This window comes from Xyrauchen texanus, chromosome 17 (genome assembly GCF_025860055.1).
Source record: "Xyrauchen texanus isolate HMW12.3.18 chromosome 17, RBS_HiC_50CHRs, whole genome shotgun sequence".
In the NCBI taxonomy this organism is placed as follows: domain Eukaryota; kingdom Metazoa; phylum Chordata; class Actinopteri; order Cypriniformes; family Catostomidae; genus Xyrauchen; species Xyrauchen texanus.
In genome coordinates, this window is record NC_068292.1 from 39,486,602 (window position 1) to 39,514,414 (window position 27,813).

General features: G+C 37.5%; 1 protein-coding gene across 3 annotated transcripts; it reads right to left on the reverse strand.

Annotated features, from left to right (window-relative positions):
* Positions 1-1,195: 1,195 nt before the first annotated feature.
* On the reverse strand, positions 1,196-27,813 carry LOC127657485 (serine protease hepsin-like). Of its 3 annotated transcripts, XM_052146295.1 has the most exons (13): positions 27,633-27,813; positions 27,098-27,135; positions 19,368-19,469; positions 19,222-19,263; positions 18,272-18,401; positions 17,491-17,607; positions 13,957-13,997; positions 13,702-13,867; positions 13,251-13,447; positions 7,780-7,875; positions 6,378-6,520; positions 6,077-6,241; positions 1,196-2,876 (listed from the first exon to the last, which is right to left on the reverse strand). In XM_052146295.1, exons 2-13 carry the CDS (start codon positions 27,114-27,116, stop codon positions 2,823-2,825), a joined length of 1,272 nt encoding a protein of 423 aa, XP_052002255.1. In that variant the 5' UTR covers positions 27,117-27,135; positions 27,633-27,813; the 3' UTR covers positions 1,196-2,822. The 3 variants fall into 3 exon arrangements, with proteins under 3 accessions (XP_052002255.1, XP_052002256.1, XP_052002254.1); XM_052146296.1 differs by lacking the exons at positions 27,098-27,135; positions 27,633-27,813 and adding an exon at positions 26,872-26,906; XM_052146294.1 differs by lacking the exons at positions 27,098-27,135; positions 27,633-27,813 and adding an exon at positions 24,212-24,254.

Here is a 27,813-nt window from a genome sequence, read left to right on the forward strand (position 1 = left end):
CCACATCTATGGCAAGTGTGGGGTGAAATGTCACATGAGTATCTGGACACACTGACAGCTAGAATGCCAAGGATCTGCAAAGCTGTCATTGCAGCACGTGGACGATTAGTAAATAATTATTCCACACTATTAATGTCATGACTATACATTTTGATCAGTTGAATGCCACTTTGGTGAATTAAAGTACCAATTTCTTTCCATAAGAGCAAAATCTGTACATTATTAAAAAAAATTTGCCACCAGTGTACAGTATATTTCTTTGGATTCAAACCCATTGCAAGTGCAATGCTTAACAAATTGAGCTACAGAAACACCCATTAAAACTTTATAAACTGGATTTAAACAGTTTTATCATGCTAAGTCTACAAGCTGACTGCCTTGATGCTGTTATGTAAGATAAAAACAATCACTTTCTGTAGTTCTAAGCACTGAAATGAACAATTAAAACTCGCCTTCTGTAAGTGAACCCAATTGTAACACTAAGACCATAAGGCCCACATCAAGTGGACAGCCATTTGTCCAAAAAAGATGTCTTCATCCTTCCCGTTTCGCCAGTTGTCAAAGAGTAAATGCTATTGTGCCCACTGGACAGTGCCACAAAAAAGGCCTTTTTGCTGGTCCAGTCCTTTGAACGACCACAGAATACCCGAGCTGATCAGAGTTGTGCTCTTTCTCAGCACACACAACTGTGAAAAACAAAGCCACTGTGTGAAACATCACATTTGATTATATTGCATGTAAATAGTCACATTGTTTCTTATTTTGTTTTCAGTCATATGCTGTATGTGTTTTATGTTACATTTTAAGTTTAATTAATGTATTTTGCCATGTTGATTAGCCATGTTTTAAGGAAAGGAAACTTTAAGTCATCAAGTGGCCTTCTGTTATACCACCTGTATGATTATGAGGTGTAGCAGTATTTTTACAAAGCAGTTCAAGTAAGTTGGTATTTTAAAATTTTTCTGGTTAATGATATTTAGTCTCCAGTTGAACTATAAAATATACAGGCATCGAATTACAGCTGAAATATTGTCACTGTTTTTTTTTTTGTTTTTTTTACAGTGAATTTCAGGCAACCACAGCCACCATTATTATTCGTATATTTTTTTTTACGTTACATTAAACAGTTTTTATTTTTTTTTACAAAGTGGAGTGTAATCTGATATATCCATGTAAAAAGACAGTTGGTCAATCATTTTGCCATTTTATTTGACTAGGCTTCCTTTTCATAAAATATAAAAGAATGCACAGTTTTACGTGGCTCAGACAATACCGTCATTAACCAAGGTAATAATGGCATAGTGACAGGCCATTACTATGAAAAACTGTATGCTTATTAAAGGAATAGTTCACCCAAAAATTAAAATGCTCTCATCAATTACTGACCCCCTCATGCCATCACAGATGTGTATGTCTTTATTTCAGCATTTAATAGTAAAATATTCAGTTGACTTTATTTGTCAAAGGTCAAAAGATGCATATGTATGTATACATATACAGTGTGTATATATATATACTTTGACATTTTTCACTAATTTGATTGCACTTCAGGTGTAACAAATAAACACAGAAGCAATCAAACTTGTCAAAATGTCAAAGCTACATATAGCAAAAAATCTGGATGACAATATAGCAGTTTAAAATAAAATTAAAAATACATTTGAATTACACAGTGCATTGAATAGTAAAGAAGCTATTTGTATTTACAACAAAGAAAACAATACAATACTGACTGCCACAGAAATACTTAGTAAGCTTATCCATACTACTTTTTAAACCAGCCTTTGGTTTGCATCTTTACATTAGTGCTTGTTATCCAGACATATCAATGCACATCTTATCCTTTGAGAAAATATAAGAAAATAAGTCAAAATAAAATAAAAATACATGTTAAAAAAGGTGTATGTCCATTTTAAAATAATTGAAATGAGTAAAACTTTACTTGTACATGTTTAATCATGGCACATGTCACAGAAACCTGTATTATTCATGCTATTCTGTTTATATATGAAGTCATGGGAAATAAAATACTACTGTACAAATAAGCTCTTGTACTAAAGATTTGAATGACTGTATTACTTTATGATGTTTATGTTTTGTTTTGTTTATGTAGAATAGAGCACCTGTTCAACAACTACTAAACAAAATTGAGATAAATACTGTAAGTCAGAAATGTTGTCCTATTAATGATTGTACTGTTTATAAAAAAAATATTTGTTTGTACAGCCTTTTAGTACTTTAATTATGAGATCTGTAAAAAATTCATAGTTGTAAATGCATTATAAAACATTGATCGATTCCCTAAAACATTTCTGCAACTGTTACTTGCATTTGCAATATTTTGCAATCTAACTCATGACTTTCATTGTTTTTCTTGTTAACCTACACTCTGTATAACCCTGCAATAAAGTAGGATATAAAATATCCTTGTATTTACTGTATATTTAAATATATAGTGTAATATAAAATATCTATACCTTTTGTAGATATGTAATTTTATAAGCTAAGTATAGGCTGCTTTTGAGGTCGAGCCAACATTGCACATTTGACTTGGTGATTAGATTGATCTTTTGGTGATAGGTTTTCAAAGAAAACAAGAGGTGTCCACAAACATTTTGAACCCATAGTACAGCGTCAACAATTGTTCTTGGCCTTCTTGAGTCAGATAATGAGAAAGATATTCAGCAATTGTCCATGAGACAGGTTGATCAATGCAGAAGAGCTGATTTTCATCTGATCAACAAAAGACGTCTGATTCAACAAATCTGACTTCAACGTGGAATATTTCAGTCTGAAATGAAACATTTCTCCACTCTGAATGGCTATGGCGTAATGGCCCGGGCCATTTTGTGCACTCCTGGTGAATTCTCATACATCTATGAAGACAAAAGGAATTTTAAAAGTGAGAGAAACAGACACAGTTTGTTTTCATGATATGTGACTATGTGATTGATAGTAGAGTCATGATAGAAACCTGTCAGCCAACAGAGATTTCGCTATATATATATATATATATATATATATATATATATATATATATATATATATATATATATATATATTTATATTTATGCATTTGGCAGACGCTTTTATCCAAAGCAACTTACAGTGCACTTATTACAGGGACAATCCCCCCCCCCGGAGCAACCTGGAGTTAAGTGCCTTGCTCAAGGACACAATGTTGTGGCTGTGGGGATCAAACCAGTGACCTTCTGATTAACAGATATGATCCTGATTAACAGTTATGTGCTTTAATTCTGAAGTTGTCCGTTTAAAGCCTTTTAAAGCTATTTCCTACCTTTGGTAATGTATTAGTAATACGAGCGATCATGGAGCGCTGTTCTATGTAAACAATGACAAACGGATTCACTTTACGTCACCAACTGGCTCATATTACACACAAAAATTATCTTTTGCTACCACCTGCTGGCTAACATATGTAATTTCCAAAATAAAGCCAGTAACTCCTAACAGATACACTTTAGTTTAGAACAGCATGAACGCGGAGTGATACACAGTGAAGTGACCGAGTGCTGATGCTGTCACACCATCAGTGCTCATGGAACGTCTCTTGTCCAATCAGATTCAAGGACCGGAACTATCTGTGGTATATATATATATATATATATAATTATTCCATTTACTGCTTTAAGTCTTATTTTCCTCTCAAGTGTTACATAATCTGAAGCAGGTTTCTGAATTGTTGCCAGACTTGTCATTCATCTTTTGGTTTGCATCCATCAAGTTCCAAATAATTCCAAATCACTTCAGTCTGAGGTGTCAGGTGTGTGTGCGGCTGAACTCTCGCACAGGTGTCTTGTCTTGTTTTTGTTGCCTGTTGCGTGTATCGCATGGCGTTTGCCTTGTGATGTATGCTCAGATTTTCTTTAGTGTGTGGCATTGCTTTTTTTTGGCATTGCTTTGCATTCTCCCGTGTTGTCTGTTGGTTGGCATGAGCGTACACTCACCTGAAGGATTATTAGGAACACCTGTTCAATTTCTCATTAATGCAATTATCTAATCAACCAATCACATGGCAGTTGCTTCAATGCATTTAGGGGTGTGGTCCTGGTCAAGACAATCTCCTGAACTCCAAACTGAATGTCAGAATGGGAAAGAAAGGTGATTTAAGCAATTTTGAGCGTGGCATGGTTGTTGGTGCCAGACGGGCCGGTCTGAGTATTTCACAATCTGCTCAGTTACTGGGATTTTCACGCACAACCATTTCTAGGGTTTACAAAGAATGGTGTGAAAAGGGAAAAACATCCAGTATGTGGCAGTCCTGTGGGCGAAAATGCCTTGTTGATGCTAGAGGTCAGAGGAGAATGGGCCGATAGAGTCAAGCTGATAGAAGAGCAACTTTACCTGAAATAACCACTCGTTACAACCGAGGTTTGCAGCAAAGCATTTGTGAAGCCACAACACGCACAACCTTGAGGCGGATGGGCTACAACAGCAGAAGACCCCACCGGGTGCCACTCATCTCCACTACAAATAGGAAAAAGAGGCTGCAATTTGCAAGAGCTCACCAAAATTGGACAGTTGAAGACTGGAAAAATGTTGCCTGGTCTGATGAGTCTCGATTTCTGTTGAGACATTCAGATGGTAGAGTCAGAATTTGGCGTAAACAGAATGAGAACATGGATCCATCATGCCTTGTTACCGCTGTGCAGGCTGGTGGTGGTGGTGTAATGGTGTGGGGGATGTTTTCTTGGCACACTTTAGGCCCCTTAGTGCCAATTGGGCATCGTTTAAATGCCACGGCCTACCTGAGCATTGTTTCTGACCATGTTCATCCCTTTATGGCCACCATGTACCCATCCTCTGATGGCTACGTCCAGCAGGATAATGCACCATGTCACAAAGCTTGAATCGTTTCAAATTGGTTTCTTGAACATGACAATGAGTTCACTGTACTAAAATGGCCCCCACAGTCACCAGATCTCAACCCAATAGAGCATCTTTGGGATGTGGTGGAACAGGAGCTTCGTGCCCTGGATGTGCATCCCACAAATCTCCATCAACTGCAAGATGCTGTCCTATCAATATGGGCCAACATTTCTAAAGAATGCTTTCAGCACCTTGTTGAATCAATGCCATGTAGAATTAAGGCAGTTCTGAAGGCGAAAGGGGGTCAAACACAGTATTAGTATGGTGTTCCTAATAATCCTTTAGGTGAGTGTATATTGCCTTATTGTGTTGGCGATGTGCGCTCATGCCATTTGGGTATTTTGTTGTCTTGTGAGAGCACGTGGCTTTGTTTTGTTTCTATATAGATGGGTGTCTCTCTGTCTTACTTCATACCTTGCCTCCTTGTTTGCCCATTATTAGTTAATTTGTTACACCTGCCCTGCATTAACTTGTTTGATATCCTTTCCTTTTTTTAGTCTCCTCATGTGTGCTGTCCAAGGCCAGTTCGTCTTGTGTGTATGTTTATTCCAATCAGTCTGTCAGTTGGTCTAGTTTTCTGTCCTATTTATCCCTACCCGGTCCGGTCAGTCCTGTTCCCCGCTGCCTTCTGCCGCCACCTGGATTTTACTTTGTGTTTTTCCCCCTACAGTTAGTTTACGTTTTTTTGTCATTTATGTATAAAATAAATTTCCTTTATTTTTACATTGATTTGGGGCCTAAGCCTTCTCTGTGAAGAATGCAATTTCTGAAGCTGCCACATCATTTTGTAGCGCTTCCATGGCACTTTTGACTCACATGTTAACTTAATGACTTGTACGGCCATCCTTCACATTGCTATCAGTTGAGTTACAGGACAATGTATTGCACCTGATCAAGTTTGTAAATGTAGCTGGTTATGGAATGCAAACTTAAAGAGATAGTTCACCCAAAAATTTAACAGGAAACTGCTGTAAAACATAAAGCAAGCCAAGTACATTAAAAATTATATATATATATATATATATATATATATATATATATATATATATATATATATATATATATAGGTATACTAACGTGATTTTATAAGTCTATTACTGTGAAATAAATGGACTCATATGTACTAAAATATTTTGGTCATTCCACCCACCCCTAACTGATAGTGTGGTCATCCAGCTACACTCACCCTCATGGCTGTAGATATCCAGGGTAGAAAACGTGACACACGTGTGTAGACGCCAGGCTTCTTGGCCATGGCGCATCCTGTGCCCCAGCTCACCACCCCAAGCAAACGATAGCGACTGGTCTTAGAGAGGACATCTGCTGCAACAAAAGGACCACCACTGTCTCCCTGACATTATATGAGAGACAATAAGAAATATCTCCTAATAGTTCACAATCCCACATAGAAACATAGATACATTAGGAATGAATGTCACACTCTAGTGGCCACATGGCAGTTAGGCTCAGCCAAGAGTGGCAGATACCTGGCAGGAATCGGTTCCTCCCTTCTCATAGCCGGCACAGAACATGGTGGTTGTGACCTGGTTGTCATAGTAATCAGGGCCATTACACACAGCCTCACTGATGATGGGCACATGAGCTTCCTGAAGGACATTGGCTTGAGTGCCTGTGACAGGAGATCAAGAGTGAAGGAGTCAGCACTTTGGATTGTGCAGTATTCTTTAATGTGCTAGCTCACCCAAAATGGAAATTATTTCATCATTTCCTCACCCTCATGTTGTTCCAAACCCACTTTCTCTCTTTCTCATGAACACGTTTAGAAGAGCCATGCCAGAAGAGTCATGTGAACTAATTTCAGGGTGCTTTTGCATCCTTTTTAAAGCTTGAAAGCTCCAGTTTCATTCATTATCATTGCATTAAAAAAAAAAAAAAATACAAAGAACAAATCTCACTGTCCCACTGTAAAAAGTAAGTCAAAAGAGTTTGGAATGACATGAGGGTGAACATTTTTGGGTGAAATGTTCCTTTAAGGAATATTTAAAGGGATCACCCAAAAATGAAAATTCTCTCATAATTTACTCACTCTACTTGCATCTCAGATGTGTAGGATTTTCTTGTTTCTGCAGAACACAAATTAAGATTTTAGAAGATTATTTCAGCTCTGCATGTCCTCGCAATGCAAGTGAATGGGTGCCAAAATTTTGAAGTTCCAAAATCCACATAAAGGGAGCATAAAAGTAATCCATATGACTCAGTGGTTAAATAGTTGTCGGTGAGAAACAGGTCACGTTTTAAATAATTTTGTCATAAATTCTCCTCTCTGCCCAGTAGGCGGCGATATGCATGAACTATATGAACCACCAAAAACAGAAGGAGAAAGTGAAAGTGAAGGAAAAAAGACTATATTAGTCTATTTCTCACCCACATCATATAGCATTAGAACATATGGATTTGACCACTAGAGTCGTCTGGAGTACTTTTATGTTGCCCTTATGTGGATTTTGGAGCTTTAAAATGTTGGCACCCATTCACTTGCATTGTACGGACCTACAGAGCTGAGATATTCTTCTAAAAATCTTAATTTGTGTTCAGCAGATGAAAGAAAGTCATACATATCTGTAAATGTGCATTTTTACAAAGGTTTTTAATAAACAGCACAAATGCGGTGCATAGACATTAGGCAAGCACAACAACTCTCACACAGGTCACTAACACAAACGTCAAAGACAGAGCATGAGAGACAGGTAGACAAACAGATACTGCAGGCAGGCAGCCAGACAGACAGTCTGCAGTTCCAGTAAAGACAGATTTAGATTGAGTTTTTAAAGGTGAGTTTAAATACTGTAATAAAACTTTCCAGTGACATTTCAAATATTGGCACAGAGTGAAGACCTATTGAGACATTATCCTTCTGCTGTTACTAACCATAATACTCCATGTTACCCCAGCCAGTTACTGTACCCATCTGCCCATCCGCCAACCGCTGGCCATATGTCGGCAGACACACTGGCTGAATATAATCTAAAACATGGCAGAATAAATTATGTTAACAGACAGGAAGTTATCAACAGACAGACTTTATTAAAATATATGTGTGTTTGTTTATCTTCAGTCACTGTCCTAGGGGTTGATTTTTTTTTTAAACTAACAGATTTAAACTTTTTTCCCTTTTGTTATACTGTATGACTGTCTCATTAAAACAGAACTGGAAACTTCAACTTTCAACAGTTTTTTTACCCTTGTCCCAGGCTTTTCATTATTGAACTATGAAAATCTGTTATAAAAATAAAATGTATTACATGTTACAAAATATGACTATCTAAACTATGTGTGAAAAAAATAAACAACTTCAAGGTTTATTGTGTGAAAATTATTTTATATTAATAAAATAAAAAAATTTCAACTGTCCCACAGTTGTGACATCATTTCCAGCACTCTAAACAATTTAGTGTGTGTGTGTGTGTGTGTGTGTGTGTGTGATAAAATTAGGCAATTGATGTTTCAAGAAAGCAAAGGAAATTTAAGGTAAATATTACTTAAGAGAAGAATATTTTTATTGGGCATGATTTCCAATCAAGTAATTTTGCCAAATTACAAAACAAGTGTGGACATATTTAACTGTGTCTATTTAACATAGCCTACAATGTTAGCTATGAAATGAACTATATCAGCACAAAGAAGGCGGCCATTGACATTTCCACCAGCATAATATCTTTTTTTTGTTGTTTGTTTGTTTTTTGAAAAATTGCAAAAATGACATTGTTAGAAGAGAAATTATATAAACTTGATTTAAAAAAAAAAACAAAAAAAAAGTATTTCTAGAAAGCCTTTAGAAAGTGCTAAAATTTCCCAAAAGTTGAAGAAGCAAATTTCTATAGGTGGTGTTTCAAAACGTTATTTTTATGATTAATTTATTCAGAAATTTGCCAGATTTGTCAGATTTAGGCTAGCATTAACTGATTATTAATATCATATAATATTTCTTGAACTCAATATGTTGTGTGTATGAAAGTATGCATATAGGCAATTCATTCAATTTTAATTGTAATTATATTTAAAGTCAGCAATGGAATTTGATTTGTTTGTACAGGCATCTCAATAAAATTTTGAATGGCACAAACAACCCTGTTTTACACACATTGAAACTGTGAACAAGGACCAGTAATACTAAGACAGGCCTCTAGAGGAAGAGAGAAGCACATTTCTTTCTGGCAGTTTCTACCGATCCACTCTGAGCTCTTTAATTTTTTATACATTTAAAAAAAAAAAACGTTTTTAATCAATTTCAACATATACATTAGAACATTAAAAGTGCTGTAAGCTATTTTAGTGTTCTGATGCTTTCAAGTGACCAAGCGGTTGAATTAGCCACGCCCCCTCATTCCAAAAACCCCGCCCTCCAAAGATAATTTTGAGACCAAAACCAATCAAAAGAGCAGTATTGTTTGCTCCTCTGAATGTTAAATTCAACAGTGTCATAATATCACCTTCACTGACAAACAATATGAATCATAGCCTAAATGATCTGCTTTAAATGAGAACAAGCAAAATAACATTTTTGTTTGCTGTTTACAAAGTCTACAGCTATCAAAGAAGTCAGTGAGATATCTCAGGACACTTATTTACTTTATATCTTTGAGAGTGTAGGAACATTTTTGCATAATTTTCCATGAAAAAAAAAAAATTGCTTACAGCACCTTTAAGGTACAGTGACAGAAACTGTATATATGAGAAAGAGCTTTGTTCTTCTGGAAATTTCTGCCAGTACTGTCTTCTGTTTGGAGCCATGGAAAAAGAGGTGCTTTGTTCTCAGCAACGTGAGACCAGAAGGGGGTTTTTCTTTAATACTGTTCACTCAGACAGGCCTGTAACATACCTCTCACTACCTTAATGAAAAAACACTACAAAAACCAGACTTAAATTAAAGGCATAGTTCACCCAAAAATAACATTTCTGTCATCATTCACTCACCCTCATGTTGTTGCAAAGCTGTATGACTTTCTGTTTTCCAGGGAGTGAATAATATTTTTTTTGTTTGGATTTTCTCCCTTTTTTCTCCCCAATTTGGAATGCCCAATTCCCAATGCACTCTAGGTCATCATGGTGGCGTTGTGACGTGCCTCAATCCGGGTGGCGTAGGACAATCTCAGTTGCCTCCGAATCTGAGACAGTCAATCCGCGCATCTTATCACGTGGCTTGTTGAGCACGTTACTGCGGAGACCTAGTGCATGTGGAGGCTCACGCTATTCTCTGCGGCATCCACGCACCCCAACTAGAGCGAGAACCACATTATAGCAACTACAAGGAGGTTAACCCAATGGGACTCTACGCACCCTAGCAACCGGGCCAGTTGGTTGGACTGAAGTCACTCAGCACTCCCTGGATTCAAAATTGCATCTCCAGGTGTGGTAGTCAGCGTCTTTACTTGCTGATAATAATTGTAATTTTTGAGAGAAAAATTTCTTTAAGATGTTGATATTTTGCTCAGTTTGTCCTGAGTCCTGACCAGGGCTGGGCTGTAACAGAATACATGTAACAGTGTTACGTATTCAGACTACAAAATGTATTCTGTATTCTCAAAAAAAAAAAGAAAACTGTATTCAGCCCCCGTTATGTTTTCAAGCACCTGTATTCAGAATAGATTTACTATAAAATTTTGTTACAATACGTTTAGAATACTCGTTTAGCACAAACATGTCTTCTCGCTCTCTCTTCCACAAATCAGCCGCAGCATGTGAGCAGTTTGCCAGGGTTTCATGCAAAATTGGGCTAATTTGAAACAAAGATTCGTGGGTTGTGTTTTTGGAACACTTTTAAAATGGACCGCAGTCACCATAAGGTCTGATGGTTGGCACTAAAGAGTAGAAATGCAACATCTTATTCATGTATAATGATTCCCAGATTGAATATCTGGCAACCGCACCAGCACATCTTAACAATCAGCATCAGTACAGTCGGCAATTTTATTTCCACAAATTTGCGAGCATGATAGATTGATTCCCGCGATCGTTTCTGTGTAAATAAATGTATGCAACCACTGCAGATGCGGCTTCTGAGTTAAGGCAGAGTAAAGACAGACGGCTCACGATAAGCATTTGTTGAGTCATGTCCACATCAGAAACTTGCAGAACTAATGAGAAATATTAATGCAGTTACATGCATTAATGACAATAATAGACTAGGTACAAATTAAATAGGTAAAAAATAAGTCCAAACGAGACAGAAAAACCTCATGTAAATAACTACTGTAAAATTGTGACACATACTGTAAAATACTAATATTATATTTATTAGTATTACATACATACTTAAATTATGTTACTAATATTGTAATATATTAATATTATTTCTCACTATAAAAAAGTCTCGTACAAAGTGATTAAAAAATATATATAAAACAACAATAATAAAGTAAAAGAATCAAAAGCATCCAAATTTAAAAGTGTTTGTAATACAAGCTATAGAAAACTAAATTAATAAATCGGTCTAAATATAGAAATATGAAAGCAAGAATAGATAAAAATTATTAATATACTACATTGCTGTCAAATGATAGGTATGGCATCCAGTAATCATATAAATAAATAAAAATACAGTTTATTGGCATTTCTTATCTAATTTTGTGACAAAATGTATTATTCTTTGTCAGTCCAGTCAAATAATGGGTTAAGAAAAAATATAAAAATATTACAATATTGTAGTTAACCACAAACTGCCTTCCATTAAGAAAAACAATTCCACATCTAATTTAAAGAAACAAGCAATTCAGATGAAATCTGAATTCCTTAAAAATGGAGGTGTGGCACTTCAGATAAGATAATAATGACATATCAAACTTAATTCCTCCAATTGTGCCTTGCCTTTATAAATATGTGTTCTAAAGGTATTCTTTGTATTCTGAATATGTTACTTTTTATTTTATGTATTCAGAATTCAGGGGTGGGGGCGAGAGACGACGGTGCGGAGTGAGGCCAGGATGGACACCTGGGGAAAATGATCTCACCCAGCTGTTGGTGATTGTGGTATTGGCGGGCGAGGTATAAAGCCACAACCAGATCTGCAGTCGAGAGAGACACAGAGAGAGAGACACAACAAAGCTGTGTGCGTGTGGTTGAGAGCTGCTCCTGAAAAGCAGAGCGACTGTGTGGACAGTGAGCTGAAACGCCACTAGGGTGTGTGATGCTGAAAAGCAAAGTGTGAATGGGAAGACACTGACAAGTGTGAAAATAAATGTTGTACGTTTGGATGTGCACCTAGCTCCCGCTTCCTTCTTCCCAAACGAGCAGAGGTCTTTCGCAACATTTAAGAGCGAGTATTCAGTATTCAGCCCAGAATACTTTCTTTAAGTAATCCGCCCAACCCTGGTCTTGACTAGTTACATTGAGTAATCTCTATTATTAACAAGTGTACTTATGTAATAGCTTTGTTTAAAAATCACACTTTCAAAAGAAAACAATAAAGTCAGCAAAAACTGGAAAATGAGACTCACATGACCTGATGTCCCAATACTATTTTTATCGATTATTTTTGTTTGTGTGTGTGTGTGTGTGTGTGTGTGTGTGTGTGTGTGTGTGTGTGTGTGTCTATATAAATTAATTCATTTAAAATGTTATCCAATTTAAATATAGAACAATTATTTTCAATATAATATTAAACCTTTTTTTTATCAAATGAAGTGCTTTTATACTGAACCTCACAGCACAATCCAAAATACTACACTGGAGTTAGTAAAGTTTTGCATATCAGAGCCTCACAGATGTGAGATATTGCTTAAATATAATACAATGAGCAAGGAAATAGCATGATTTTAATTTGTGCATGATAATAGTATCCGTATCGGTACATCCCTAACAATTACAGTTATGAATTTCGCAAGTTTTTTTATCCAAATCAACTTACACTGTGTCCTAACCAAGCCTGACACACTAGTTCCAACATCATATAATGTGTCAGCCCACACTAAAAGCGAAAATAATCAAATGAAAATAAATATAATCACAACCAATTAGAACATATTTGATGGGTAATATATTGTTTTGTAGAACAGGAGTTTGGACCAATGAGATTCCACTTTGGTGTTGAGATTTCACATTGGGACACCACAGAAATAGACACCTAGCAACCATCAAAATCTGATGCTCGTCGCAGTAGGTTAGGACAAAAACTCTGATTGATATGAAGTGATAGCTTTTCCCGAATCTCATCTGGTTAGGACACGATACATTTATCATTATGTGTGTTCCCTGTTCATTGACAAAAATCCAGCAACAGAGTAAGCTCTAATAGTTTTTAAAACCTAAAACTAGTTTACCGAAAAAAACTGTGTACAATCCCAAACGTCGGTTTTATTAAATTACAGTCAAATTGATCTCGTTTTATGATTGTGTAAACTCACCCGTGAACGTCAAAGGTTTTGTCAGTTCGAGGACTGCAATATCGCGACTGTTGTCATCAATGTTGGCATCAACAAAGGGCAGGTAGCTGCTGTGGTAAACAACTGTCTTCACCTCAGCAATCACAATGTTCTTACGGATGGGGGTGTTATAGATAGAGCCCATTAGAACCCGCCAGCGTGACGCATGGCGATACCTCCTGTCAAAGAGTGAAATACAAGTGAGTTTTTTGAAAATAGTAGTCTAATATGGGCGTACATGTGTGGATGGCCAACCAGGAATAAAAGTGTCTCATATTGGCCACAAAAGTTGCCAAGATGTGTATGCACTGAGGCTAGAATTCTGCCTAATATCGCCTTTTGCATTCAATGTATGGGTTTGGACAATTGATTAATTTTCATTTTTGAGCAAACTATCCCGTTAATAACATTGCATGTAAGGTTTGTAACTCACTCAGGAAAGCAGTGAGCTGCACTGACAATCCAGCGGTCAGAAATGATGGATCCACCACACTGGTGAACTCCGTCATACTGTAAGCTGACCTGCCATGGCCATGAACCCTGTCGAGCATCTTCTCCCCCTACAATACGTTCTTCAGGCAGCATGCGATGACCGCAGTCTACAGAATGAACAAATCATTTATCTGCATCAATGATGTATTCAATATGCTACAAAGTGAGTTTAGTGGTGTCTCCTCTCACAACATACCTTGACAAATGACCTCAAGAATCTGACCTCTGTCACATTTACTAAAACAGAGATGAAACAACAGACACTTTCAGTTAGCTAAAACAGAACTTTTCTCTATTTGTTCTTTAGTGTTTTTCTTTTTTATATTTTTTTCAAACCTAAAATTGTTAAAGTCAACATGAAACACCATTTGCAATCCATTTTACTTCTGTAATTTGATGAGCAAAACAAGATGTTTAATTTGAAAAATGTAGGATGGGACTTTGACTGGATTGTGAAATATGGGAGTCAGGGGACTCATTGACAAAAACAAACCGTTAACTGCCAACCATATAAGCAATATAAATGTTTTAATATAATATTTATTTAGCCCCATTTGCACATTTCCATAATTAATTAATGGGTGGCGTAGTGGGCTCAAGCACTGAACTGGTAAGTAGAAGGTTATTGGTTCGATCCCCACAGCCACCACCATTGTGTCCTTGAGCAAGGCACTTAACTCCAGGTTGCTCCGGGGGGATTGTCCCTGTAATATGTGCACTGTAAGTCGCTTTGGATAAAAGCGTCTGCCAAATGCATAAATGTAAATGTAAAGAAATTAATCTATCGCTATTGATCACTATTTGTCAATTGCAACAAAAGCATATTCTTTGCACTAAGTGCAATAATGTGAGATGCAAGATAAGGTAACACCATGGTGCAAGTAGCATCCGGTGCATATAGTGGCAGATACTATTTGCACTCCTAATTATAGCAGTGTGTTTACTCAGAGTCCCATAGACACCATACACCATCCCCTACCCCTAAACCTTACACTAACCTCACCTTACAAAAATGTACCTTTACAACATTAACCATAGTATCACCATGGTATTTTGTAGTAAATTCATAGTAGCCACAAAATTAAACATAGTTACTATATTAAAGAATATTACTGTAGAAACAACATGGCTAATTGCACCCTTCCAGCATCTGTTGAAATTGCCCTTTGTTTTTCATTACAGTGTTTCCACCAGAGCATTGGAGTGCTAATATCCATGCTGTGTGGACAAATACTATTTACACCTAGTGCAAATAGTCACTATGAATTAATTTTGAGACATACAAGATATCAGGCAGGTGTAATATACAGTATACAATATCTCAAGCACATTCTTGGAGCAAAGAGGAGGAGAGATTAAAGTTATACATAGCTAAATCAATACACAGATTTATACAGAACACTATTGGCATGCAGGCTATGTGTATTTAATTATATATAAAAGAGCATGTAAGCCTCTTTTTTTTATGGACATTGGTTGGAGTAAACGTGGTCAATAAACTGATTGTGAAAATTAACAATTGATGATGAGATGTTGAATAAGCTGCATTATATGGGCAGAAACCGGTAACTGCACTCACTTTTTTAGAAAACATTGCCAACCGCACAAAAAATTTCTAACTTGCTCCTGCACTTTTATTGTATTCTGTCTTGCCATATTGGGATATTTGTGGGTGTTCTGTAGGTGGAGACCATGCACTCGTTCACGTACGCATGTTTTTAAGATGAATTGTGATTTCTAAAGTGGGATGCTTTGGAAAACTGTTTAGTGTGTACAAGTGTTTTATACATTGTTCGCAGGAACATTTAGAAAATTTCCATATGTTCACATTTAAGATAACACCATTATAATTGAGGCCCAAGGTGTTTGCAGGAGAGGGGTTGAAAATTAAGAGGGATTTGTGATGTTGAGAAAAAGGGAAACAAGGAAAACAAAGACAGACATTCTGTTAAAGGGGTCATGACATGCTTTTTTATTATTATTTTAATATGTTCTTTGAAGGGTTCACACAAAAACACAAGTTCTCTTATAATTTACTCACCCTCATGATATCCCAGGTGTGTATGACTTTCTTTCTTCACCAGAACACATTTAAAGAAAAAAAAAAAGAAAAATATTTCAGCTCTGTAGGTCCTTAAAATGCAAGTGGATGGTGAATTGACTTTTGAAGTTCCAAAAATCACAGACAGTCAGCATAAACATCAAGTCTTCTAAAGTGATACGATCCCTTTTGGTGCAAAATAATATCAATATTTAAGTACTTTTTAACTCTAAATCATCACTTCCAGTAAGCTTCACGAAAGGGTGGAGATTAGAGGATGGATACCCGAACCGAGCCCGACGGGACCCGACGGTACCCGACGGGCCGGGCCGGGTTCGGACACATATTTTGAAATGACATTCGGGTTCGGGTCGGGCTCGGTCACGTCGGCGCGATAAGGCATTGAACATTTGAAATTTAAAACAGCTTATTATAATGTTTAACTGGATGCAAATGTTTATTTTTTTGATTAAAATAAATTTAAAATATTACCCTAACATCCATCTTCATGTGTGCGGAAATTTGTTTATGTTGCTGGGACAACGCGCAACACGTGCGTGTATGAGAAAAAAAACGAGATTTTTAACTGTGTCAGGCTCGGGTCGGGCTCGAACATAAATATCTTAATGATGTTCGGGTTCGGGTCGGGTTTGGTTACTGCCCTGTCGGACGCGGGCCGGGCTCGGACAGAAAAATGCGGCCCGATCCGCACTCTAGTGGAGATCACGTAGTGATCATTAATGTGACGTAGTCGTGTTGCCATATTACGGATGTAATCTCATGTTCTCTTCTCAGTTGAGACATCCAGGATGAGCACACAAACGCACCACTGTGAGTAAAGAAACAAATAAATACAGATCTAAACCTAGACATCAAAGCTTCTGTACAGTGTTCCTCCTTCTCACTTGTAAACAGCGCTGCTCTTCCATGGATTTCACACATGCCTCAGTTTCCATGTTTCAAGTGTCAACGTGATTACATCAAACACAGCGATGATTTAGAGTTTCAAAAGTACTTATATATTAAACTTTTTTGCACCAAAAGCGATCACAACACTTTCGAAGACATTAATTTAACAGCTGGACTCACATGAATAACATTTATGCTGACTATACCATGATTTTTAGAGCTTCAAAAGTAAAATCATCATCCGTTTGCATTTTAAGGACCTACTGTGTTCTGGTGAAGAAAGAAAGTCATACAGATCTCGGATATCAAGAGGGTGAGTAAATAATGAGAGAATTATAATTTTTGGGTGAACTATCCCTTTGAGGTTCACTCATGGTATTAGCTAAGATTTTTGCACAACAAACAATAATATATTTGTAAAATAATTATCATTTTCCACCTTCACTGCTCTTTGCTGCTGGGCGGGGCGTTTATGTGTTGTTGTGGAAGTGGTCAGATGCAAATGTCCACCACGGTGTGTCATTACAATGTGGGAGGATGTAGAGAATGAGTAGTTTGACAGCAAAACATGCTCTTTTTGCAGTGAGGAGGAAGTTTTGAATTCTGAAATTCACAGTATGTTTTTATAGTACAATGAACTCTTACGTCAAATGACTATGACTCCTTTCATTTGGAATATGATGCAGATGAATTATGCACAATAAGAAATGTGTACATTTTCAATTCATGTTGATTTTAACATTTTTATAGTTTTAATTAAATGAAAAAGCAATATCTTACCAAGGATAGAGGGCTGTTTTTATCTTTTTCCCATATGTTAACTCACTCTCTTTAACACAGAAAAACTCCTGGTCACCGCCATTGTCAGGAGCACAGGTCACTGAGAAATTTACTGCTCTGAATGGAAAATACAAAAGACATCACCCAGACAATTTTGCATCTTTTTTGAGTCTTAATTTTGAGAAACTTCCATAAGTTAAAGGAATAGTTCACCCTCATGTCATTCCAAACCTGTATAACTTTCTTCCTTATGCAGCACATTAAGGAGATGTTTTAATTACAATACCAGTCTATCTTTTGAATAGAGTAGCATATGATAGTGACTCACTTTAAAGTTTAAAAAAAGGACACTGAAAATCCAGTGATCTTGTGCGTTCATAAACGCTATGGGAAAACATAATTTCCTTTTTTTTTGTGGGTGTGTTCCTCAAGAAAGTTATATGGGTTTGGAACAACATAAGGGTAAGAGTAAATTATGACAGAAGTTTCTTTTCTTTTTTTTGCAATACTATATTGCAACGGTTATTATGGAATAATGCCAACTGTTTCATTTACTTTTTTTAATAAATATAAATTAATAAATAGTATACCATTACTAACATAGCTGTGCTCTCTTTTTCTCTGATCCTCTCTAGCCAAGTTCAGAATGGCATACTACTCATACTACTCTTACAACATCTTTTATGTCTAAATTTACATTTAGTCATGTAGCAAACTCAAACTCAAAAAGAGTAGGATGGTAGTATGCCATTTCGAATTCAGCGTCTGTCTTGTTTGTTACCTGACAAAGCCCATTTCCTCACAGCTGATATTGGCGATGAGCTGGTTGGCACTGGATGAACAGACGTGTCTCCACCTCCACTGAGTGGAGTCAAACACTCGAAGCCTCTGATCTGCTGCATTTACCTGTACTGCAGGAAATAATGAAGACTTGGTGTGTTTTTAATGCCATAATACCATCCTACTCACACTATTTCTACAATGCACTATGTACAGTAGTTATTTGTACAGTATGCAAGTTTCCTGTGTGCATGTTTTATCCAGATGACATTTGCCATATACAATGCACGGAATACTGTGTCCCACAATGCAATGTGCTCAACAAATTGACCTTCCATTACCAATGCGACAAATCAGCTGAAAGCAATATCAAACAAAAATTTTAACATCTCTTTCTTGACTCAATATTTGATCAGATTGTCAAAAGATAAGTCGTTTTTTTACCATATTTATACCCAAGGTCATAACTGGACACCACACGCTGAATGGAACATGCACATAGTGAGGTAATGTGACAACACGGTAGCGTACTATTGTTCGAAAAGTGTATTGTTGCATAATGCATATTGTTTCACAGAATATAAACAAATATGTAGTATATTGTGCAGTGTCACCCAATTCTAGGTGTGTATGTCACTTTTTTGTTATAAAGTAATGCTAATTAGCTAATGTTTAGATAACAATAGCATACATTAGCATGCTAAATGCTATGTAGAGCTTGGAACTACAAATCCGCTTGCCCATGTTGTTGAACATATTTTATTGGTTCACATTCACCCTACATAATCTAATCTAGTAGAGAGAACATTTTTCAGAATTACATTAATCTAAAACAAAGAAAACAATTTTAGAAGTGAAACACAATTTTGTTGTGTAGATCACAAATAATAGGATTTAGTACATCTGACAACCTGTTTTCCCGCCTTTTTCAGTGAAGTTGACAACACTTACCATCAAATAATCCTGTATCTTCTGTTGTCCTAAGATATGTGACTGATAAACAAACAATCAAGAGAAGGTTTGATAAACTTTGGATTAATAGCAGTATTTCATGAAATCAGCAGTTCCCAAAAGGAAAGCCAAGCACAGCGTCTTACCGAGGGCCCAGATGGCGGCTCCCAAACCCCCAAGTATAATCAAAATCAAAGCTACTGCAGCGACCACTCGACACGGCCTAAAGATGGTCATCCCTGGACTTCCTGTAACATACAAACTACATTCAGTACAGAAAAAGCTGTCTAAACAAAATAAATGTCTGTGAGCAAACACATAAACCATGACGGGGCTGATGAAACAGTACGCTGATCAATAGTCCAAAGTCGTCAAATCCTTACCGCTAAAGTAAACCTAGGGCTAAATCCCAGTGCCATGGTTGCTCTCTCTCTCCAGACACACGCACACATGTTGGTTGGGCTATCCTTATGAGGACTCTCCATAGACATAATGATTTTTATACTGTACGCACTATAGATTCTATCCCCTAACCCTACCCCTAAACCTAACCCTCACAAAAACTCGTTTTTACATTTTCAAAAAAGTTGTAACCCTTGTAATTACCAGTTTGTAACCTACAAAATCCCTTGTAAACCACACACACACACACACACACACACACACACACACACACACACACACACACACACACACAAACATTGCTGAAAATGTCAGCATGTCCCCAGACAAATCCTCAGAGGTGTAGCCATGCCAGTGTATTCTACTGGGACCAATACCGGCAATTTTTCATAACCATCATTCACCAATACAAACCACACACATACAGTCACAAACTGTATATGTGACTATATTGACTTTATTTAAAGTAACTTTGCTAAAGTCTCCTGCTTCTCAGATCGTTCTACTAAGAAAAAAAAATCAGTGCTTCTCCACAGTGTCTCCTCCAGTGTTTCAGAAGATATCTAAATAATGTATCAAACTGCTCAGATTTGCCAAAGTTGTTAAATACTGTAAATAGGGTCCAAAAACATGCTAGGTGCCAAATGTGGGTAGAATTTGGCTTTGATGATAAAAGATACTCAGAAATTGCTTAGTTACCTTTCTAAGAATTTCTAAATAATGAATGCTTAAAATCACAATGTACATAAAGAACTTGATTACAAAATGTTTTCCCTGTATTTGTGACATGAACAAATCGAATTAAAATGAAAATAAAGTTCATGAAGCTAATTTCCAGAACTTCATGTGCAACACAATTTGAGGAACAAAATCACAAGTTTTACCGAAAGATGCAGTGAGTGACAGTGTGATCTGCAGTACAACAGCTAAATAATTATTTTGTCATTGGTGGAAAAATATATATATGTCAATTTTTTAAGGGAATATTGGATAAGATGGTTTAAATGGCCAATAAAATAATAATTATGCTAGTACTTTTTCTCATTTCAGCTGCCATTAGCAGGTTTAGCAAAAACATAATGTTGGAATTTGTACAGTACAATAGATTAAATATAACCCCATTAAAGGCTGCTATTTAAATGTTTTATTTGAGATGCAGCATGTCATTTTTGCACCACTAGTATCCCCAAACAGAATTATGACTAATGGTTGTTTTCTACTCTGTGTACAGAATGCCATTTTTTTATGCATGTATTTTGACCTAAATAAGGACTTTGGTGTGTGTATATCATTGTTTAATATATACTGGTTAAGAATTTATTGTAATCCTTCATGGCTTTAAAGGTATATTGTGGTACATGTTTAAAAAAAGGTACACATTTTTATGTTTACAAGCTTACAAGGCTACTCTTGATGAATAATGCCATGTCTCTTAGATTTTTATGTATAATATTAAAGAACTTACGACAAAGGTAATGTTAATGATTGCAAGTGTGCTGCCTACAGATCTCTAGCACTGACAAAGGGGCAATCCATCAAGTGCACATTTGGCTAGACTTATAATTCTTCAACTAATACGATGAAATTGATCAACAAGAACAGACATTGCATGCACATTTTCACAAAAACATGTGCCCTTATGACTGGGAGAGAGAAGCTTGCTTTCTGGTGTGATGATTAACAGTAAACGCATGTAAAATCAGGCTCAGGACATGCAGCAGATACTGTGCTGCATGATAAGCCCAGAGCAAACAAACATACCAGCTCAATGCTTTATAGGGACATATTCCATAGAGAGACATCATTTTTTGTTCACTGGTCAATACAAAACATCACACGGGAAATCGATAAGTTGCTTCCGATAGTTCATGTACATTGAAATCAACCCCATTCAGCTGATTTACTTACAAGTGCAATTCCCAATCAGAAATGTTTGCATTAATTCAAATGCGAACATATTCCCCAATACTGAGAGCATTTTGAGAGAGCAGCCTCAGAGACATGGGTTCTGGTGCCATGGGGCTAGAAAGTAATTGCGATCACATTTGTATTTTCACTTGGCGTTTGTATTAAGGCGTAGGGTTAATAAAATATGCATTCCTGTTAACTGCTACATCTACAAATATAACTTGCTTTTGGCGCCTCCCTGTGGACATTTCCCCCAAAACTGGAGCTCACACGTGCTCATATGTTCAACAACACTTCTAGTTTTGGACACTGGGGGGTAGTGGTTCAAATTTCAGTTTGCACAGACTGATTTCAGAAGCAAAACTTTCCCCCTATTGTTTCTGGATTCACAGTGTGATCAGTCTGTAATAGACCTTTTTCACCCTACGTATTCTGGAATGCAGAAGTAAGCGTTTGCAGGGTATACTTATGAGAGTGAATGGGAGATCACAGCAAATATTATTTTCATGTACGCCTTTGCTCCAATACCAAAAGAAAAAAATGCACTGTTACGTTTGAATGACTTTCCAGAAGAGGAAAAAAATATAGAGCGGTGGATTAACAGTAAAATGGGTGAAGATGCCAAATTTACTGTCAATCACTTAGCAGCTGTAATTGAAACCCCCTCGCAGCTGTGGTAAGTAATTTTTATTTATTTATTTATTTTGACTAATTCTAGGGTAAAATAACACAAAACGTAATGTTATAAATTTTCACTTAATAATTAAAAATTGCGAGATTTAAATCGCTGTTAAATATGGCAGAAACGCGTCATCACAGTCTGTGAAAAAGGTCTATACAACAGTGATCTTGGAGTTTGTACTAACACCTATCACACTAAAGTATTCAGATATCTTTTGTCTGGTCATTTTATTGCTGCATGTCGGCCACTGATTTTTCTTTTTAAAGACCATTGATATGACTGGAGTTTCAATCTTATGTGGAGTGGAGCCTGCGGCTTAATTTTACTCAACACGGGAAACCTCACCCGGCCTGGACACGGAAAGGATTGATAGATTGATAGCTCTTTCTCGATTCTGTGGGTGGTGGGGCGATTTGTCTGGTTAATTCCGATAATGAACAAGACTCCGGCATGCTAAATAGTTATGCTGCCCTGTGCAGTCGGTGTCCAACTTCTTAGAGGGACAAGTGGTGTTCAGCCACGCGAGATGGAGCAATAACAGGTCTGTGACGCCGAGAGGTGTGGGTAACAAGCTGAACCCCACTCGTGATCGGGACTGGGGATTGCACTGATATTTCTATTTCTAGACCACTAATATGACTGGTGTTTCAATCTTATGTGATTGTACATCATTTTAAACTGAGAAAACATAAGAACATAACATGGAAAGTGATGTTAGGCTAACATTCCTAGTGTGATTTAGTAAAAAAGCAAAAGTGGTGGTATGGTTTACCTGCTTCTTTTCCTTTGAATGTGTTTTATAGTCTAACTCCAATAGCTGATACATTTTAGGACCCAATAAGTCACTGACATAATAAATATCATTGTCAGAGAGGATAATATTACAAAATGAATCCGATCATGCTGCAAAGCATAAGGGGTATATTTTGAACTGTACAAAGTGGCAATCTATGATAACATTTCCGGGGAGGCAAATATATAAAACACTATTGAAAAATCAAACCAATAAAAGATTGCAGTTGGTATAAAAATCATGTTTTATTTGATGTTTTTTGCTGGTAATAAAGCTCCTGTACACATGTTGTACTCTCCCTGATATCTTAAAATAGTCTTGGTAACTACTGTTATAAGGGTTGTAATCTGTCGCATTAACCACAAGCAGGCTTGATGAAGCATAAACGTGATACTGAAAGCTGATTGGCTTGGGTACTTATACAAAAAAACATTTACCGTAACAATGTCATGACCAATCAGAATCAATCATTCCAGAGAGCTGTGTAAAAATATATCACATTTTCCTAGATTAAATGTTGGACTGAATCTGATCAACAGATAGAAATAAAAGAGCTGATGTCCAATGGCCAATCATACCTCACCATAACTCTCAAGTGACCAATGACATTTTGTCCAAGCCCAGTTTTTAATGGCTACATTAGAGGTCACAACAAAACTGAAACAGTGTAATGTTTTTATGTTTGCCTGTCTCATTTCATTCCAGAAGATTTCCTCACTGCCTCAGTCTGCGGTTCAACAGCACCTGATGTGACCTATTTGACCGGAGAACAAGCAGTACTTTTGTCTGAGTGGGGGTGTGTATGAGAGAGAGAAACACAGAGCTTCTTCATGGTACACTACTCTCTCTCTCTCTCTCTCTCTCTCTCTCTCTCTCTCTCTCTCTCTCTCTGTTTCTCTCATACCTGGCTGATTCAAGCTCTTGAATGACAAGTATTAGCTCCAAATAGGATAAAAAACACTTTAAAGCAATAAAAGTATAGTCTCTACAACTGCATACTATTTCTACTGTATGTATAAAACTGAAAATCTACCACTCCATTTCAGCTCACAAACTTAAGTCTCAATTTCTGAATATTCACTAGTGTCATACACATACCAATTGTGTAATAACATGGAGTTTCACTAACAAGGTTCGGGAGGAGCAAGATAATTTAATCCGACCAATCACACTGCCAGAGTAAGCATATCTAACTAGCTGCTTACCTCTACGTGGCATTGAGTCATCCGACATTTGGCCCCACCCTTACCCGAAGATGCATCTCGAACTTGAGCTTTTCACTTCCAACAAGAAATTCTCAACCGCTCCGTACTCCCCATAACAGCTTGTCGAGCCTAAGGTCATCGCTCCTCCTCTCAACACTGTTCCTCAACCCCCAGCGGCAAATCGAGGTCCTCAGCTTCACGCTCGGATACTTCTTCACCCAGGCACTGCTGCCAGAATATTTCTTCTCCCCCTCCCTCAAGAGTTTCTCATACCTCCTCATCCATCGCTTCTTTCACGTCCGATTGCCAAGCCATTCCCAGCATCACCAAGCGGACTATCAATGGCTTAAGACACGCTCTCACAGTCGCAGATATTCTGCTCCCTCAGGTTTCAAACAAAGCTCAGCTCTATGACCTGCTTGTCGCTTCTAAAAACGGCAATTCAACCACCTCACCAACTGCGTCTCCATCTGCTAAAAGCTCTAAATCGGCTGCTATCAACCCCATAACTGCAGAAATACGTGGAATTCTGTTTCGAGGTTTCCACGGAAGTATGGCGCATGCGCAGAATCTCCAGTTGTGGAGCATGTGTCACTATCCCCTCCCCTGCCGAGCTCCCTCCTCCTCCTTCTCTCTCCAAACTACCACAAAAAAATCTTCATTCAATATCAGAACTCTCAGCAAACCCATCTCCCTACATGCAGTCAGCTCACCATCTGTCCTCAGAATATTCCACCGCTCATACTGGCCATCCTTCCCATTCTTCAATGACAGCCCTTTTAAATGCCTTGTTTTGTTCCACACAACCTATTCTTCTGCCAACATCCATCCCTCTATCCCTTCCTATCCATGGGTCACTGGAGCGGATTCCCACGTGAGGCTGCCTCCACTGGAGAACCCCGCTCTAGACACATTCCCCCACCTTCGATCTCAAATTCTAGCAGGTGCAGACATGGACCTCTCTTTTTTACTTTCAGAAGTCCCCCACAACAACACTGTTAGATTCATAGACTGCGGTGAGTTTTCAGTAAATCTCAAAAACCCCTCTCCCAGCTGTTCTCGAACACTCACTTTTGCAGAATTTTGCATCGCCTTTAGGTGGTTTACTGAAATCATACGCTCAATGTTTACAAACTGATGGCACAAGCTTAAAGACTACCTATCAATCATCGGCAAACTATTGATCTCTTATGCAGGCTGTAATTTTTTCACATATAACAAGCTTTTTTCAGCAAAATGTGCAGCAAGGGTAGTGCAGTGTAACCAATGCCAGTACTGGGGTGCGTTAGATTTAGATTTCCTCAATAGAGTGTTCCTGGGATGCAGGAGCATTTCATGCACTGTCAGCAGGTCCACCGAGCATCAAACCACAATCCTACCTCACAATCACACCCCACCAACCCAATTATACACCGATGCAGCTCCATCCATTGGATTCGGAGGTTACTACCAGGGCCAATGGTGTTCATCCACCTGGCCATCGATATCTGATCAACCACCCCCCCACCCCACTCTCATCATCAGCCCTGTTCGATCTGTATCCCATCATGGTAGCAGCCTCCCACTGGGGGTTGGAATAGACATCTAAAACCAATCCACCGACAACCAATCCACCATCCAGTGCATTAACAAAGGCAGATCTCGTTCTACAGAACTGTTGCCATTTCTGAGGCACCTAATTTGGATCTCTATCCATAACAAATTTATAAATAAAGCAGAACACATTCCAGTCTCATAAAACCAGATTGCTGAAGAGATTCAGAGCATTGGCCCAAGAAGCGAACCAGACACAGCCCCAGTTCCTCCCTGTTCAGAACTGAAATTCCATTAAATCACCCTCTCAAACTCCTCCACCAGGACATCCACCAGGAGTCATACATTCCTGGACTCCATTTTTAATTTCCATGTGACCATAACTGCCACTGCATCTTCAGTGTTTCAGCCTATTTTTATTCTTCTTTTCTACCTATCCTACACCTCCCAGTATCCTATTCCCCGAGTGGACCCTAGCGCGAGGCTGCCTCCGCTAATGGATCTGCTCATTCTATCATCTTTGGCAACTCTGCCCATCTCACACAGGGCTTAGCAAGTGTTCAGATTCGTCTCTTTTTTTGGGGGACATAAGAGGCAAACATATCACTTCATACTACAAGGCTCTGCAGCTAACAGTTCACTGTCCCATTTCCTGGCTTCTTTTTGAAAGGTTATTTGAGCTTGTATCAAGTCTCGAGCCTCGAGCCGTTCAGGACAGCAAGCCAAACACATTTACACTATCCTCAATGAAGGATTACATTAACTTGCAAACTACTGAAGTGCAACTCAACATATCATTTTGCAAATTATATTTCAGAACTTCTGTGAAAAATGGCAGCATATGAGTTTAGAGTAACACGATGGTAAATAAACACAGAATTTTCATTTTTGGGTGAACTATTCCTTTAATAAAGCATTTAAAAAATGTGTCTAAAAACAATCAGAAATTTGCCACATTGGGTCCGAAAATGGGTGGCATAACATTCTAAATTAATACACTGAGTGATTAATTTGGCAAAAATGTAGCTAATTTACAGTAAGTTCACACTAAGAACAGGATGAGTGAAGGACAAAATTATTATGTTGTCCTAGGTGTATATAAATGAAATTCACCTAATACAATTTACCTTCATCCATTCAGCTCCTTATAATACATGTAAACAGCTGTATGGCCGCTTCCTGTCATGTCAGGACTTATGTGAAACCCTTTGGCCTTTGTCAAAAAATATCACAGTCCCAGACTGACCAAAACAAATCCAGTACATAACTCATTACAAGCCAGGTCAGTTAATATTTAACACATGAGTCCTCTGATGTCAGAAAAAAGAGGTAGAGAAATATCTGGGCACTCACCTATCTTCTTGTCAGTCATCCTTATTTGAAACGAAAAGCTGAAAAAAGAGAGATAAAATGAATGATTCTTCTTCAAAACTTTGCCGAATTTTATTGGCTTCTTTCTGACATGCAAATGAAGAGTGAGGGGGAAAAAATCTAAAAGAAAAAGAAAGAAAAAAGCTAGGCTACTGTCCTGGGAAAATATGGGTTAAACAAGTTAAATAAACCAAAGGGCAAGCTGAGTGAAGTATTGAACAGGTTACAATCTTTACCATTAACATTTAGAATTCAACTAAAATTCTCTTTTGGTGTTCACTATTTCCAAATATTAACATAGATGTTCCATTATCATCCCAACACATCAATTCAAGGATGCTATATACACACACACAATAAACTTTAAATGTAAATTAAAGTTCAAAATGAGGGTAATTATATATGAAAATAAAATCCAAAAGTCCTATTATAGCCTACATCCTGTCACTTTTAAAGGCCTGATGGTCAGTTATAAATATAGTTGTAGTTATTTTAATATCTTAGATATCACCTTTACCTCTCCACTGCAAGTTCTGGGATACACTCTTGAATAAGAGAGAGGGAAAAAAACAGATGTCAGGCGTTTCCTCCAAATATCGGCGCTGACATTTCGCTTTCCCCAGAGCCCGTCACTCTTTTGTTTTCCCGTTAAATGCAGCTTCACGATTTCTCCCGCAATCGGGGCCGTTCTTCTGCTC

What these genes read in the sequence shown, in the direction of transcription:
- LOC127657485 (XM_052146294.1), bottom strand. Translation starts at nt 24,239, where the DNA reads ATGTCGGATGACTCAATGCCACGTAGAG. An exon ending in GAGGAAATGGGCTTTGTCAG is followed by an intron (nt 17,608 to 18,271) that starts GTAACAAACAAG and finishes TTTTCCATTCAG; the next exon opens with AGCAGTAAATTTCTCAGTGA. An exon ending in GAGGAACCGATTCCTGCCAG is followed by an intron (nt 6,242 to 6,377) that starts GTATCTGCCACT and finishes ATATAATGTCAG; the next exon opens with GGAGACAGTGGTGGTCCTTT.